This window comes from Colossoma macropomum, unplaced genomic scaffold, assembly GCF_904425465.1.
Source record: "Colossoma macropomum unplaced genomic scaffold, Colossoma_macropomum, whole genome shotgun sequence".
Classification (NCBI taxonomy): domain Eukaryota; kingdom Metazoa; phylum Chordata; class Actinopteri; order Characiformes; family Serrasalmidae; genus Colossoma; species Colossoma macropomum.
Window position 1 is genome coordinate 37,297,193 of NW_023494795.1, and position 17,090 is coordinate 37,314,282.

At 39.5% G+C, this 17,090-nt stretch overlaps 1 protein-coding gene across 1 annotated transcript in view; it reads left to right on the plus strand.

The window, feature by feature from the left end:
* Positions 1–6,410: 6,410 nt before the first annotated feature.
* sh3rf1 (SH3 domain containing ring finger 1) overlaps positions 6,411–17,090 on the plus strand; it is a 69,478-nt gene continuing 58,798 nt past the window's right edge. Inside the window, exons 1-2 of the mRNA XM_036582348.1 lie at positions 6,411–6,686; positions 9,688–10,293. Of these exons, the coding sequence (XP_036438241.1) occupies positions 9,874–10,293 (420 nt within the window). The 5' untranslated portion in view covers positions 6,411–6,686; positions 9,688–9,873. The remainder of the gene's footprint in view (positions 6,687–9,687; positions 10,294–17,090) is intronic.

Here is a 17,090-nt window from a genome sequence, read left to right on the forward strand (position 1 = left end):
TAACACTCAGTAAATACTTGGACTGGGAGTTATTCTTAGGTTATAGAAGTGTAAAACAACTGAACCTGCCAGTGGGCCATGGCCATTTAAGATGTTAACTTAAATATTGAGTTAATTTAACTTCAAATAATATGTTAACAAATGCAGAATACACAATTTAACAATAATTTAATAACAATTATTATTCTCAAATTATTCTCCTGTTAGAGGTAACTCATTGCTCAAATGAATTAAGTTTTGAAATTCAGTTTTTAAATTGTCTGAAATTATATACAGAGTTAATACACTCAAACCTTTCATTTAAAGAAACAAAGTGTATACTCTGCAAAAAGACAGTTCTTCCAGGGTTCTTTAGTAAAGACAATGGTTCCATATAGAACCATAAACATCCAAAGAACTACTTGCATTAAATAATTCTTTGCATGGTGAAGTTTTTCTTCAGATTGATGGAGAACATGTTGCACATTGTTCTATATATATATATATATATATATATATATATATATATATATATATATATATATATATATATATATGTGTATAAACCTTTTTGAACAATAAAAGAACCACAAAAAGCCTTGACATTGTAACAATAGTAGAACCCTTTTTGGTGCTATATAGAACCATTTTCAAAAAGGTTTTACACAGAACCATATACAACACATTCTCTATCAATCTAAAGAACCATTTCACAATGCAAAGAACTATTTAATGCAAGTGGTTCTTTGCATGTTTATGGTTCTATAGGGAACCATTGTCTTTACTAAAGAACCCTCAAAGAACAATCTGTTTTAAGAGTGTACATCACACAAACTGTACTGTTTCAGAAACTTGAGCTTTGAAGTAACTACGTTATTATTTTTTTTTATTTCATGACATTGACATTATTGTAATGATCACATGCTAAAATGTAAACTCCATCAAAAATGTCTTCAAAGCTACATATTCCAACAACAGCTTTGAGAAAAACTAATGAACTGGCAGCTTTTTAAGTTGTTTTATTACAATCAGACTGATTACTCGGCAGAGACACTGAACGCATTCATATTTAGGATACCCAAATTATGTCAAACCTGTATTTAACCTATATAACATCTGAATGTGTTGTTTGTTTGAAAACAACATTTGATAGAAAAAAAAATAAACAGAAATCAGATATCTCACTAGGAATTCTGTGTGACTCCGCCCACACTTACTGCATGTTTTTTTTAATGTGTTTTGGCTTTTTTCTGATGGGTTGATATTATAAGGTAAAGGATCCTAATGGTTTAACATGTGATCAGAGGCTGACTCTGAGTGCATTTGATGGCTTCCTAATGGGAGCTAAAGTCTTCTACAGGAAACTAGGTCTGTAGTGAAAACCATTATTCCAATTCCCATTAGACAGCAAAACCATTAAGTTTTAATCCTAACGGTTTCTAATGGTCCTTTTTCAACAGGGTATAGTTTAATTATTTAAGTACAAATAATATCAGTGCTTTCAGTGTGTTTTTACACTGTGTTATCATAGCTAGTTGAGTTGGAAACATCAATAATGAATTTGCAGCCATGCTAACATTGGCTCAAATGCACACTAAGACTTTTCACACACATGAAAAACACATATCATTTGACCCTTGACAAAACCTTTGTGACAAAAAACTGTTTGTGGGAGAAGCTTGATTAGATTAATTAAAGTGTGGACCCACTTGCACTTTTACGCTCTCCATGCTTACTGCCAGTGTTTTAAAAGAACAGCCTTAAACTGTTTATAGCAAGTGCTAAAATAGTGTAATGCCTCCTAAACCATCACATTCAGCAAGCTCTTTCACAGCAGCTCCTGTCTAATAATATCTACATTTCTGTGTGACTTCTGGAGTGAAGTCTGAATCCAGTCCAATACCTCTGCAAATGAGAAGTGCAAGCCTGATTGGCTGCCCACATAATTATGCAAATAAAGAAGGCAATAAATCCCGCCTCATCAGGCTCTTAATTATTTGATTTGTTGGAAGAAAATGACTGTAATTCTAGCTAGGAAGTTGCACACTGCATCAAAAAACGAATAAAAGGATTCAGATGCCTTGCACAATACTACAGATGTAAATGTGGTGTCTGATTTTTGATATGCATCTGTACAGATCCACCTTTACAGCAAGGTAACAATAATACATCTCTACAACAAGAACAACAAAACGTCTCATTGGTACAAAGGGTTGATTTCACGACACGTCATGTTTAGGTGTGTATGTGGCCCCCTGCACTCGAACAGTTGTTTAAATAATACACACACACACACACATTATCTAAGCCGCTTATCCTCCTGGGTCGCAGCGGTCACTGGGCAGAAAGCTAAATAAAATAAAATAAGAAGCTTTTTTTTTTAAGACCTCAAAAGTGATATTAAACAATACTTGTAGTTTAAAATATAGCATTTGTGTTTGTCCATTTCCAGCAACACTGGACTGCTGTTTATTTTTTTTATGAATATAAACGAAATTATTCTTATTGTTTGATATCCTATTGTGTCTACATCTTAACAATTTTTTGTGTATTGTGTAGGATTTGAAGATTTTTCTGTAGGATTTAAAGATTTCTGTGTAGGATTTGTAGATTTTTGCATAAGATTTAACATTTTTTTGTAGGATTCATAAATGTTTGCATAGCATTTGAAGATTTTTGCAAAGGACTTGAACATTTTTGTGTAGGATCTGTAGATTTTTGTGTAGAATTTGAATCTCCTCTCTTTTTCTGTCAAGCCATACTGAGTCATAATGCAAAAACAGTACACACAAAGATCGGTAAACGCTAACATCCCATTTGAATGGCAGCAACAATATCTCTTGAGTAAATAATGACTGAAAACGGGCCTAAAAAATAAAACATTTGTTCATTTATTTCAGTCATTTGGTTATTTATTCATTTTCAATGGATATTTGTTCATCAGATATTTGCATCTGCATCAGATTATCTCAAGGATTTGATTACCATCTAGCCTTATAGTCTGAAGCCCCCCAAGGCCTCTTGCAGTCAGAGGCCCTTATGTCCTGGTCAGTAATCCACAAAAACTGAGGGTCCTGAGACTGTCCAATTTTCCTACAGTAGAGTTCATTTTGTGGACTTGTTGCTCCAAAACCAGTTGACCAATGGACATTAAAGGTGAATATCACCTTCAAAGGCCCATTCAGCCATAAAATGTGCCAAAACAAAATAAGAAAGGGAGAAGAGCAAAGGAAGAATTCTACATGAAAAATACAAAAGGAAAATGTTTGCCAAGAACCTGATGACTGCAAAGAAAAGTCTTACATCTGATAAAATTGTATGTAAAGCTACATATCTGGGCAGTAAGCAGTCATGTCTAAAAAAACAACTATCATTGCAATAAATACTAATAAACAAATAAACAATACATTATGATTTGATGTGTGTGAGTGTGTTAGCTTTTAACCATTTCTAAAGCTCTTCTCAAGAAAACCCAGTATTTATAGTTACCATCCAATACCTGCTTCAGCCAATCAGTAGTCTGAACGCAGAGATAGACCTAGGCATTTAGTTCAGGCCATAAAACAAAAAGCTAACAGTGATTCACATGAATATTTTTTGCTATTCTAGATTAACTTTGTACATTTGAAACTTGTAATAGACATGTGAAAAATATTTTACCTTGTAGCAGTTTTGACTCCTGCTTTGGTCAAACTACTGCTCGTATTCAAAGCCAGTGGCGCATCTAGGACTTACAGAATTTATCCAAGAGGGTAAATAGCTCAGCTGTATCTACCTAGACACCATAAAGAAAAAAAAGTATGATTGGGCAATTTTTTGTTTTTAACCCTTTTGTTTGCAACCTAAATTCAAGCTACTCTATGTTAGTTTTTGTTGTTGAGATTGAAAGAAGTAGCATCACTGAGTCAGGAATGAAAACAAAACATGCTGAAAAGTATGATGTGCGTGCACTGCTGCGAGTCACCCTGTAAAACCTAACGATAATAATTTAAATGTAAAAGACATCGGGTCAGATTTTGTGAGAGTTTTAGGACCACGTCATAGATCTTTACTTCTTTTAACATGGCACACACTGGCTAATAAAAAGGAGGTTGCATGCAATTACACATTTCCACCAGAGAGGCCTCCAAATCGCCAAAATTTACATAGTGTAGCTCAATCAATGAAATAAGAGTATTATAACAATAGTTCCAGAGTTTAAATACACAACTAGCACGATGAGTAGAAAAAATAACAGGTATGCATTTTTTTATTTCACACAGAAATCATTAGACTCTCTCTGAAGACCTAGAAGGCCCTGCAGGTTCCCCAATGCATAAATGACATCCTAATAGATAAGCAATAAACAGACCTGACCATATGATGCAACTCTGATGTTTACATTTTGAATGTAGCTTGAAGGGTGAATTTAAGCTCAGATATGTGTATTCAACTTGTGTATGTGTTACAGCAGATCCTTTTCTGTTGTTTTTATCATCTTATACTTGCCATTGTCATAGTGGAGATCACCAAGCTATTGCTCAAGTCCTGAAACTTTTTCAAGGCAGGGCTTGGGTTAGGGGGATGAAACCTGCCTTTGTTCAGGGAGAACAGAGGGAACTTCAGACACGAATGCTTCAGGGGAATATGCGTTTCATGCTGTTAAGTATTATATGAATCACACTGGGTGAGTGCGTGTGCTTAATTTCCAAAATAAAAGTAGCCTGCAAGACAGGCTGAAGTGCCATAATTATATCTGGCAGACTTTAAACAGCAATATGGCAGTGATGTAATGGGCAGGTTTACCTGTGTGTCATATGTGTGTGTGTGTGGGCCGTCTGGCAGGCTGCTGGGAATCTGACCTTTGAGCAGCCAGGTGGAATACATGTTGAAACACTTTAATGAACGGAGCTGTGGGACCACAACATCCAAAGAGGGCTCCATTGCCCTGTACATTATGACACTGTGTATCTGCACTACACTTACCCAAGACTAATTAACACTAAGAGACAGAAGATGCATACATCTATCCAACTTATCCACACTATTATTTGGGTAATGTTATCTGCTACAGTAGTACTTTTAATCTTTATTGGATCCTGTTTATTGCTTAGACGTAGGAACTGCTGTCGATGACCTCACTGAATATGATTCACACAGTTTTTTGCACCTTACCTACTTTTTTCAAACCAACCAGGTAGAATTACTAACTACTTACTAATAAAGGTTGGAAGTAACAAGTTTAATTTGTGAAGTTAAAGGGAAATTCTGGCCCAAAACTAGCATTTAATATGTTACTTGTCATGTTATGCAGTATTCTGTAGTGCAGCATTGCATCTCTCAGCCTCATCAGTTTGACAGAAATCATGATTTTGTGTTTTCCTCCTCCAGCGTTCTCTCACTACAACACCCAGAATGCATTATGCAAATACATCAAACAACCCCCCCCCCCAAGGGTAATAAAGAAATCCTGACTGATGTAGAGGCTGATGAATACATATATGATAGTTAGCTTTCTAGCAGTAATGCTAACCATCTGGCTTCCTTCTGCATTAGCAAGCTAGCAGAATAAAAAAATCAAACACTGTCACGTCTTCACCCCAAAGCCCTTGCAGTTTTTCAAAAGCACCTCCCACCCTCAAAATACATCATGCACATTTTTGAATAATATCTTTTCTTTTGCTCAAGTATATTTGTGAGGAAAGGAATCTACATCATTCACATTTTGTTCTCATTTTTTATTTATTTATTTTTCTTTACTTTTTTAATCTTTAAAATTAAAAAAAAACATAAAAATGAATTCTGTTCTCTTGGTTCAGCACATGCACAGCTTAGCTTTTTTTTTGCACACCTCTCACACTCTAGCTTTAGCATTTTATTTTAGACCAAAATAAAAACAGTGAATAGTTCCCAGCAAACTTCATTCGTGTTATGAGAGATGCTCTGTTCAATACTTGGGGAGTTTTATGAACCAGATATTCTTGTATTTCTACTCAAGCTACTTTTAATTCTACTTGAGGCGATCTGTAACTGAAGTAACTTTACCCCACAATGCACAAGCTTATTTCTTTTTCTATAGTGTATAGCACTAGGATATATGTCTTATGAAAAAATAAAACACTAGTCACTCTCATGCTAAAATAAATATATTCGCAACCTAAATAAATCTAAAAACATGTTGGAACCAGTCTGCGTAATTTAACAATGACAAAAGTCCGCCCTCCTTACGAGCAGCTGTTTTCCAATTACACATCCCGTAGGATCAGCGTAGTTCATCATGGCGCTACTATTTTCCCCCACCCGTATTCCGAAAAATCCCGCCCCTTCTGTAGTCTGATTGGCTGATAGTATTCGCGTCCTGTACTAGGATTGGCTAGTTGTTCATACTCATAAACAGTTTGCCGCTAGAACGCAGGAGGGCGGGGCTTGTCGGAAAATTGGTGGGGAAAAAATCAACGCGGGGTCTCGGTTCTCCTGCTTTTTCTCGCCAGTTGATGAAGCTTGCTCACTTGGGTCGTGTCTCTGGTTCGAAGACCGAAGTAAACCGCTTCGTTTTCGATCGTAAAGGCACCGAAGAGAGCATGTAAACTAAAACTGTGCCTAGAAATAAGCAACAGAGGTTTCAGGGTCTAATTTCCGAACGAGTTTCCTACAGTTTTGAAGCGACTGAACTCGGGAAGAAACTGTTTTCTGGGAAAGGAGTAACTGGAGCGAAGGCCGTGTTCAAGGTAACGTTACCGTTAACGTTAGCATTTTCGTAAAAAAGCTTTACAGCAACATCAGCCAGCAACACCTCGACTCAGCTTTACTCAGGATTATCATAACTTTTCCGGCAGTTTTAGCGCGAGGCTGTCGTTATGCTGACTTAAAGAAAACAAACGTTTCGAGTCATGTAGAGGTGCTGTGGCGACGTTTCTCACAAACGGTCGAGCTGAAAATTTTACGTTACATTTCAAGTGTTTTTTGGCTCATGTTAGCCTGTTTTTGCGGATTGTGTGGCTGTTTCTTTGTTTTTGTTTTTTTGAGGAAGCTTGTTTTGTTTCACAGTCAATTGACTTAAGTTAGCTGACTAACGTTAACAACGTAGCCTCGAAAACAGTGTTAGTTGCTAATGATAGCCCAGAAACACTGGTTTATAACGCCGGCTACATATTACCGCAGCTAGCCTGCTTATTACCCACTTGTGCTTCTTTCGGATATCAGCGGCAGGTTTATAGCTAATGTACAGTGATCTAAGTTGCATGTAAACGATTCAAAGAAGTACAGCGCCAGAAGCTTTATCAGTTCTTAACATGAATTGTGATTTAGTGAGTCAGTGGGACTCTGCAGTGACTCCAAGTTAGCCTTTCTTTCGCGGTTTGATGAGAAATGTTGCGTACAGTCGAGTCTGAAAGTCTGCGTCCTCAACCAGAAGCTGTTTTTGTGTCAGTTTATACAAACTAATACAAAATGTTAATTTGTACACGGTTATTTAAATCGAGAGAGCGATTTAATACTGTGGCAATTTTGCGAAATCGAGCTGTTTTCGAAATAGTTTTCAGTCAGCACTCCTAAACCTGATTGAATATACAGTTAATGTTTTAAATAAGGAGAAGGAACAAAACATACCGTGACATCTTAAAGGGGAGTTCAACCAATATGTTGAAATTTTTGCAGAATTCCGTCGTTGCGAGTCATTCAGGGTGATTAGATGTAAAACGATTTGTTGTGGAGAAAGCGACTGACTCAGATTTGGTGGTGATAGAAATCAGGGGTCGTGATGTCTGTTACATACATACATAGAAATTTTAACATCCAAACCGCCAGCGAACTTTCACGTGTCAAGTTTTTACAGTTATGTCTGTGATGGTGGGAAAAAAAGCCTTTTGGGGGACTGTTTTGCCTTACAACGCCCTACATGTATCCTTCCGCCATTGATGGATTAAAATTTAATGGATTAACAAGACGTTTTAACAAAGAAGTTTTATGCCAAAAGTTTATCACAGAACTATCGTAAAACAGTGTCGCAGGCAGCAGGCAGCGTATTCACAACCATTTTGTGTAATAATGTTTTGTGAGGGAGCTTTTAGAGGCATTGAACTCTTCAGATGTCTGGTTCCTATCACCACCACTGTGAACAGTTCTACTTCACTAAGTTTCTCTAGAGCGAAGCATTTTGCATCAAACCATTCTGAATGACATTGTTTATATCCTAACCATTAAAGTATATAGAAATTTTGTAAATTTCATGGAGTCTCCCTTTAACATACTTTTTGAGCTTTTGGTTAGAAAGCTGGAGCTGGAGTGCATATTCTAGTTCTACACAAATTTGAAGCCATATTTCAGTGGGACACACCAGGTTTTCATAACTCAGGAGACTAAAGCAGTTCCTGTTAGTGAACTCTGTTAGCGAAATGTTTGAAATCTTTTAAAATGTAGGCTATGCGCCAGACTCTTCATCTGAGATGTTGCTTTAGTAATTAGCTTTAGTAGTTCAGGCACGTAGACTCGCCACTTGAACAGGGTGAGTGTGATGATAAAAGCTGTGCCAGCTCATTTCAGTGTGTTCATTTCTATGACCAGACGGTGTGAAGTTCGCTGTCTGCCGTTTTTTTTTTTGTTGTTGTCTGATGGCAGTGCTTTATTACATGTTACATTACCCGGTTCCTTGTTCTTTGTGGGTGTAGTGTATGTTTTTAGTGCAGCATGCTTGTTTGTTTCTCCTTGTTGGCTGAAACTTGAGTCTTTGCTGTATTGCATTCATTCTTGCTGATCGCTGTGATATTACTGTGAACACTGCATGTCCGAAAGTTTGTAGACACCTACTTATTCAACGTTTCTCACTAAATCAATTGTGTTCGCCCCCCTTTGCTGCAGTAACATCATCCACAGTTTTGAGAAGTTTGGAGCATTTGCTGTGAGGATTTGATAGCATTCAACCTCAGGAACATTTGTGATGTAAGGTACTAGTTAATTTTGGATTACAACAACTCCAGCCCATCCCAAACGTATGCAGTGGTGCATCATCACTGCAGAAAACAGTGGCACTGCTCAACAGCCCTGTGCTGGGGGGCTTTATACCTCTCTAGCTGACACTTTGCTTTGAGCTCGGTGACCTTAGGCTCATATCCCTGAGCATCCCATCCTTTTCGCACTGCTTTTCTATGAGGAAAAGCTGTGTGTGGCCAACTCACCACCTGTGTCAGCAATGGGTGAACCTTAAAGTAGCTGAACTCACGAATTAGAAGGGGAGTCTGAATACTTTTGGACATACAGTGTACTTAATTCTGAGTATGACCTACATCAGTGGTTCCCAGTCCTGGCCCTGGAGAAACTTCTGCAGTTTTTGATGTTTTCCCTGTGCATACCCACCTGATCCAACTAATTTAGTTAATGAACAAATCTTTCCTGAGTTTAAGTTGGGAATGTTAAAGGAATCATTTGAGAATTTTTCAGTCTGATCTTTGTCTGCCACAGTTGTAGCACACAGTTACCATGAACAGTAATCTTGACATGTTTCCTGGTACCTTGAGAGTGTTTGTGTGTGCAAGCATACAGATGCAGAAGATGGAGATTAAGATGAAAAGCACAAAAGTGTTCTTGAAAGGGGAACACAGGACATGGTTACTTTAGGAATAGGGCTGGGAATAACTGGGCTATATTAAGCTCTTTACAGTCACCTTTTTTTTTGCATGATGTTGGGCATCTTCCTCACATGTAGTATTGACACTGTGCTCTGTCTCCCTGCAGTGGCTGCTGGTAACGTGACCATGAGCGCGGCATGGGAGTGACGTGACAGCAGGGGTGGATCTTGGCGCTCTTTCTTTCTGTCTCTCTCACACACGCGCACACAAGCACACTATGCCTCTCTCTGCTCCGAGAGACAGAACTGAGTGAGCGAGTGAGCACGTGGAGAGGGACAGCACGGGTGCCAGAATGGACGAGTCGGCTCTCCTGGACCTCCTGGAGTGTCCAGTATGCTTGGAGCGGCTGGATGCTACGGCCAAGGTGCTGCCGTGCCAGCACACATTCTGCCGCCGCTGCCTGCTTGGCATTGTGAGCTCTCGTGGGGAGCTGCGTTGCCCAGAGTGCCGCACACTCGTGGAGAGCGGCGTGGATGAGTTGCCTAGCAACATCCTGCTGGTGCGTCTGCTGGACGGCATCAAGCAGAGACCCAGGCGGGCTGGGACAGTACCGGCAGCGGCGGCAGCAGCTGTGACAGTAGCCGCAGGCTGTACCAATGGCACGGCGGGTGGGGGAGTGAGGAGCCAGGGGCCCAGTGGAGGAGGACAGAGGGAGCAAGCAAACCCAGGAGCGCAGCCCCAGAGAGTCCAGACCAAGAGCACTCCAGTCAGAGTGAGCTGCTGTTTTATTGTTTTGTTTTGTTTTTGTGTTTTTTTTGTTTTTTTTCTTTCTAGCTGTGTTCGCTAACATAGTGGCACTTTTAAAACTAAAGTTTGTTTCATAGTTCAGTCTGTGTGAGGTAGTGCTGACCGTCTATACAGATATTTTGGTGTCGTGGGACAATATTGATTTTAGTTTTAGTATTGCTAGACAACAAAATTGAGCTAACTGCAATCTTTATTTGCTGAATACATAACTTACTTAAAATACACAAGAACTCAAGTTCCCTTTCTGAAAATGGAGGTTTTTATCTGGTTAATGTTTACTAAAGTGCATAAGTCCTTTGGGTGCAATTGTAATAGAAGGAAACAGCAAAATGGTCTGTGTCTTGTAAAATGCTCAGGAAGCATGGATTCTAATTTTACTAAGGCAGATATTACAAACCAACACCAAAACCATGATTTTGATATTCAGTTTGATCAACACTGCCCAGTACTAGTGTAAGTCTTAGTGAGTCTGGCACTTTGGGTGCCACCTGTCTGTAAATTCCTGGGAGTTTGTAGTGGAGTATAGGAGAGTCCATTTGCTGTCTGTGCAGAGTTTGATGGGCTGGAATGAAAGCTGTGTGGGTGAGAGAATCTTGTTAGTACAGGGCATTGTGTAACTCCCAAATTGACCAGCGCAGCTGAGCTAAGCTGTCTTCACTGGCAACAGAACATAGCAGTAACTGGCTCTTATCCCTGGTGTGTATGCACATGTAATCAGAGACAAAAGAAAAGTGTATACACGGAGATACTGCTGTTCGTGCAGGTACACAAAAAGTATGTGTGTTTGTGTGCACTGCCATTGTGAGTTTGAGGCGAGATGTTTTGCTTATGTGGCGATAGTTGTCATGGCAGCAGTTTGTTGTGTTTTTGTTTTTCTTCCTTCTTTAGTCTGAATCAGGGCCCAAACACAGGTGTCTCTGTAATCAACGCTTCCATTTCTGTTCCTGTTACCTTTTTAGAGTCATTGGCTCTTTTGTTCAGAGCTCATGAAGCAGGTCATATTCAGTCAGACAGCTTCAATGTAGAGTCTTTTCTTCTCTAACCATCTATTAAGTGTTGGGTTACTGTTAGATTGGCACTTGCGGATTTAGTGTTCAGCTGAACAGGTTAGTATACAATAGCCATGTGACATCCACCTAATTTTTTTCCCTTGAATGTACAATTAGTATCTTTCTCAGTGCAGTCTTTATTTGTTGTTGTTTTGAAACTGAGAAAGCAAGGTGCTGCCTGGAGATGTCTAATTCTGTGCCCCTGCTCCACAGATGAATAACAAATGTTACATCAATATTAGAGGTGGCACAATACCACTTTTTCTTGTCCAATACCATTATTGGCATCTTGAATATCAACTAATACAATTAGATTTTTTTTTTTTTTTCAAAAACTGTTGATTTAAAACGAGCTATTTCTAATTGACACTCTTCATTTAAGGTAAAAATAGGCTATCATGCTCAAACACTATCCAACAGGAGAAAAAGCATAGCTGACAACATGACATCACGCAGTGTGTGAGTGCGCTATTTCAGGGTACAATTGTTTCAGCATTGGAAGCAGATTCATTCTTTTTTCCTTCCGATATCCAGCTTTCCTTCTGATATGGATCTGATACCTATCCGCTGTCACTATTATGCCCTCTTTCTTCAGTGGCGAAAATATTTAAAACCACAGCAATTATGTCGCGCTATGAGCACAAGTGTCAGCCTTAAATTAGACTTGCATTGTTATTATTTGACTGTCAGAACAATGTGTCTGCCAGCATTTGTCCTCTACTAATAAAACTCAGCTGAGGTGTGCACCGATCAGCTGTTCTGCTTTTTCATCTGCTTTAAAAACCTCTTCTCTGTTCTTTTGTTCAAACAGGGCCAGAAATGCTTCTCAGCATGCTCTGTCAGTGCCACACTGGCAGTTTTTAAAAAAATGGTCTTATTTTCTTTCCCTTGGATCTGTTTATGAGAGCATATCGGCATGTGGCCTGTTTGCAGCAGGTCTCTTTGTAACACAGCTGCGTGTTAAGGAGCTATGGGGCCTCAGGTATGTGCCTGAGAGATGCCGATAACACAGCGCTGTGCTACAGGCCCTTTCATTTTGCTTTTTTCGTGCTCTGATATGTGATATGTATTGGTTAGAATGCGCTCACCTCAGCCTGCGACAAACAGTGGTACTGGCTCCCAAAATTTATAGATACCACTAAGCTGAGTGAAAGAGTGATCCCACGTTTCTAGTCTTAGCTTCCATGTTGAAGGCTGTGCAGGGAGGTGTACCTGTTGTGGTTTAAACAGCTCTCACCTGCCTGCACTGTGTCAAGTTCTGGTGGGCAAGTGCAAAGAGATTATAGCATTAATGCTCATGGGTACCAGCATGTCCTTTGATCTCTCAGCTTTTCATCTGTTCTCTGATTCATCCTGCATGCCCTTGCACACCACCACCATGTTTTGCTCTCTCATAACATCATGGTGGAGAGGAGGCATGGTCGGACAAGTATAGTAGTGCAGGGTAGTATTGATAAGGTTCATTATCATAATATTTTTCATTAATAAAGTAAACGGACTCATACTTCCTGAGTATTGTTACGGTAGTACATTTACATGCTGTTGTTGATTTGGGGGGAAAAAGTGTTCCAAATTGTAGTAGAATTGGTAAACAGCAATGTTATGCTGCCATTGGTTGCATGCAGTCATGTACATAATGGCATGGTCATGGCAGTAGTGGTGAAACAGTGGCATTCCTGCTCATGTGCGTGCGATGGTGTTATCCACCATGCTGTCATACAAAGTGAACACAGACAAATGTTTGTCAGGGTGCTGCACCTTGTTTAGTGTAGACCAGTGGTTCCTGAACTGTGGCACGAGTACCTTCATGGGTATATCAAATGATGTAGGGGGTAATATTCTGACATTTGATGTATACACTTCATTTAATCTTTATTTCAAGACATTAGCTGACCGCACAGTTACACAGAAACAGAACACAAACAGCTCTGCACTTTAAGCCAGTGCCAGATTTTAGCATTGCATACTGGTGTGTATGCATGAGTAATGAGTGAGTGATATTTAACATTCAGCTCATGACAAACATATATGCTCTGATATTTTTCTCTTTATTATTATTTGTATAAAAGACTGTAGAGAAAAAGCGTGTCACTATGATTCCTGTTGCGTGTTTTGTGTTCTGGAGACACTAACTTTCAGTTTGTTCATTAGTTTATTGTCTGCTGTTGCATGAATGAAGTGAGTCTCTTGAACTAACTGTTAGTTGTGTTTGAGTTTGTTTCGCTGTCACAGATGCAGTTTAGTCCTCGGTTGTATTGAGATTGGTGCTTAGACGTTTTGGTTGTGTTATAGCTGGTTGAGCTTTCTCACAAATGCGTCTTTGTCCCTGGTGTAGACCAGTGAAAGGTTTTCTTTAGTTTGATCTGTTTTGACAGGAGGGAAAGTTCCACCAGTACTTAGTTGTGCATTAAACAAATTAAATGTGTGCTGCCAAAAAATGTTAGTGGGAAGCGTTTTAAAATGGTTTGCACAAAACGAGAGCATGACTTTCTCAAAACATGTCACAGGTGTACTGTCTGCATAACCTGTTTAACTTTTGAATCTTTTAAAGACGTATATTTCATTCTAGTAGCACAAGCTTCAGGTAATAACGGCAGATGAGCAATGGAGAAACATTTGTTGATGCACCATGGAACATTTTGACAGGCTGGGCCAGACAGTGGCCAGTGAATTCAAACTGACGCATAATTAAACCAGTCGATCATAAAGAAGCAGAATAAGTAGTAAGTAAGTAAGGTTTATATTTATTACTTTGATTGCAATACATGTAGATGTTAGGCATCTTTATTTTCATGGAACATAATGATCATGATAATACATTCTATCAAGAGTATATTTGAGGAATATATCTGGATTTTATAGTGTGATAGGCTAGAGAAAGTTAAAATAAAGTAGGTTGTTTGCTGGAGAAAGTAACAGGGCGCTTGCATGCCCACCAAATTACTGACAAATCAAAGAGCGCAAAGAACACCCACTTCTGCTATTGCAGTGTGAAAATACCAACCCAAAAAAAAGAGAGACACAAAGTTTGTAACAAAGTTTGGGTTTTGTTTACGTTACCGAGTACAACTTCAGCCATGAGTGTTCAGTATCTGTGTTTCCATAAAAACAAACTTCCAGTTTATTCTACCACTGCGGCTGATGGCAAAAATTGGGAAAAACTTGATGGAACTTGGTACTGCCACTACATTATGCTGCTGTTGCCATTGGTGGTGGCAGACATTTCCAGAAATGTGTTTTAGTATTTATTTAATTGTATACATTTTGAACTATTCTTTCAATCTGAACAGTCTGAAGCCCCTACCAAATTACATACATCATAGTTCATGTTTTGTTATCTATTAATACCAGTAAAACTAAAAATCACTGTTGCTGATTGGCACCAGTACCTGTACTGAAGATATTCGTTGCCCAGCACTTGGCTTATGGTGACAAGGAGCAGTAACGAGGAAGATGCCACACACGATGGACTGCTTCCCTAACACATGCAGCTGTCGGCCCCATGATGGGGCGGGGGAGACGTGAAGGGAATAGAAATAGGTGCTGAAGAGAGAGAGAGTGTAGAGGAGAAAGCAAAAGACTGAGGTGTCAGGAGCTGAAATGCCCCAAGGACCAAATGTCAGCCTGGCACTGTGACTCGCTCTACCACAGTTCGAAAAGCCACACTCAGCTAAAACAAGTCAGCAGGAGCGTATTATGCTCACAGAACCTGGAGGACCTCATTTTGTGTGTGTGTAAGAGACTGATTGACTGATCAGACATTTCTCAGGGGTCCCCTTTTGTTAGCGTGAAACAAAACTGGTCATTTAACTTTAACCGACTGTGTTTGTGTGTGGGGGGGCATGCACGTTATGACTTTGGTCAGTGCTGATAGGGATGCGCTGATGTGGAAATTGTTGCCCGTCGACTATATCTGATATTATACATGTTCACCGATGCTGGTTTAGTTTTAATTTCTACATCTAAAAAAAATCTGAAGTGCAATAAATGAGTCATCAAATTTGAGAGACTGAAAATATTGCCTTGAAATATCAAATCTAAATGTCTGTCCAGTGCTAATATTTACTTTCTTAAGCAAATATCTGTCAATACAGATATGACTCCAATATCATAGTGTATTCCTACTCAATAAAACCTGTTGAACGGTGGTCACCCACTCTGGTCATGGAGATCTGTCTTCCTGCAGGGTCTAGTTCCAACTACGGTCTGCCACACGTGCTCCAGCTAATTAACATCTTCAGAAGCCCTTGACTGGCTGGATCAGATCGATTAGTAAAGGGGAGGGGAGTGTTAGACGCAGGTCGATACTAAACTCTACAGGAAAGTAGATCATAGATTGTAGGTAGAAACAAGACAGAAAAGTAGATGTCACGGAGGAGGCTTGGTGACCAGTGCTGTAATAGGTATGTATTAATTTGCTCTGCTGCCCAGGTCGTAAACATTCTCCAGTGTTTCTGTGTTGGTAAACGGTTAATAAGATGCGCTTTTCTTGGAATCTCCGGTCTGCCATGTCAGTTGATCCGACATGGATGAACCCCACAAAGGAACAACAGGAGTGGTCAGAGGTTAGAGGTTAAAGGTTATGGACCGTGTGGTGTCAGGAGCCAAGTGAGAGAAAAGGAGAATTTCACTTTGATCCTCAGAAGACACACACACGCAAGCACACGCATTCAGAGCAAGAGTGCTATTAATATTTCATGTGAGTCAAGAGCAGCATCATATCTGCTTTAATGAATTTTCAGAGCTGCCAGTGTGAAGCTGTTAGTGAGAAGTGCCGACTCACACCATTGCACTGTGTTATCTCCTAATAACACACCCACCGTGAGTGTGGGAGCTCAAGGAGGAGTTGAATGGAAGCTTAAAAGGCCTCTGGGTGGTACCGAAGAACAGGTGCTGAAGTTGGGAGGCCCAGAGCGTCTTAAGTGCTTGTGCATGCTGGTCTGTGAGTGTTTTGCTCAGTTTAAATTAGGACTGAACGATTTAAAATCTAATTTAAATTGCAATTATGTTCTATAAAATCAAGATTTCTGGCTTGAGGCTTTGAACGCTGAACATGGTGTGTCACACTGCCAGTTAGATGTGGTTGTGTTGTCATGCACACAGCATGTGAGTGTTTGGTTGCTTCTGATTGATCTGACTCACAAGTCACCAGCCTTCCTCCTGGAGATCCACTGTCCTGCAGAGTTTAGTTCCAACCTGCGTCTAACATGTCCCCTTTACCTAATACTAATTCTTCTGGTTCAGCGAATCAGGGACCTTTCAAGAAGTGAAATGGCTGGAGCAGGTGTGGCATATTGTAGGTTTAAACAGGGCTTTACAGAAATGTACATCTCCAGGACCAGGATCAGGGTTTGTGACCTTACTTTAAATTTCCCCATTTAAGACACTGTAATTAAAAGCGCATCCATTTTTTTTCTTCAACACAAAAACTATTAATCTTTTAAGCTTGCAGAAAAAAGGACCTAGAAATTCTGTGATTAAACCTTACCGTGACTAGCTGCAAGAAGGCTAGAACCAAATTAGATGCTGCTCTTCAGCTATAAGCCAGCTCTCCTCTGCCACACCCTGCTGTATCTGTGGTCAGATCTGTGCCTGATTAAAATGTAAATTTAGTGCATCGTTACATTTGAAAATTGATCTGAAAAAATGGTATTTTTGCCAAAAAAAGAGAATACCATCCAAGAAAAACAGTGGAAGCAAATCTTAGCCTGCT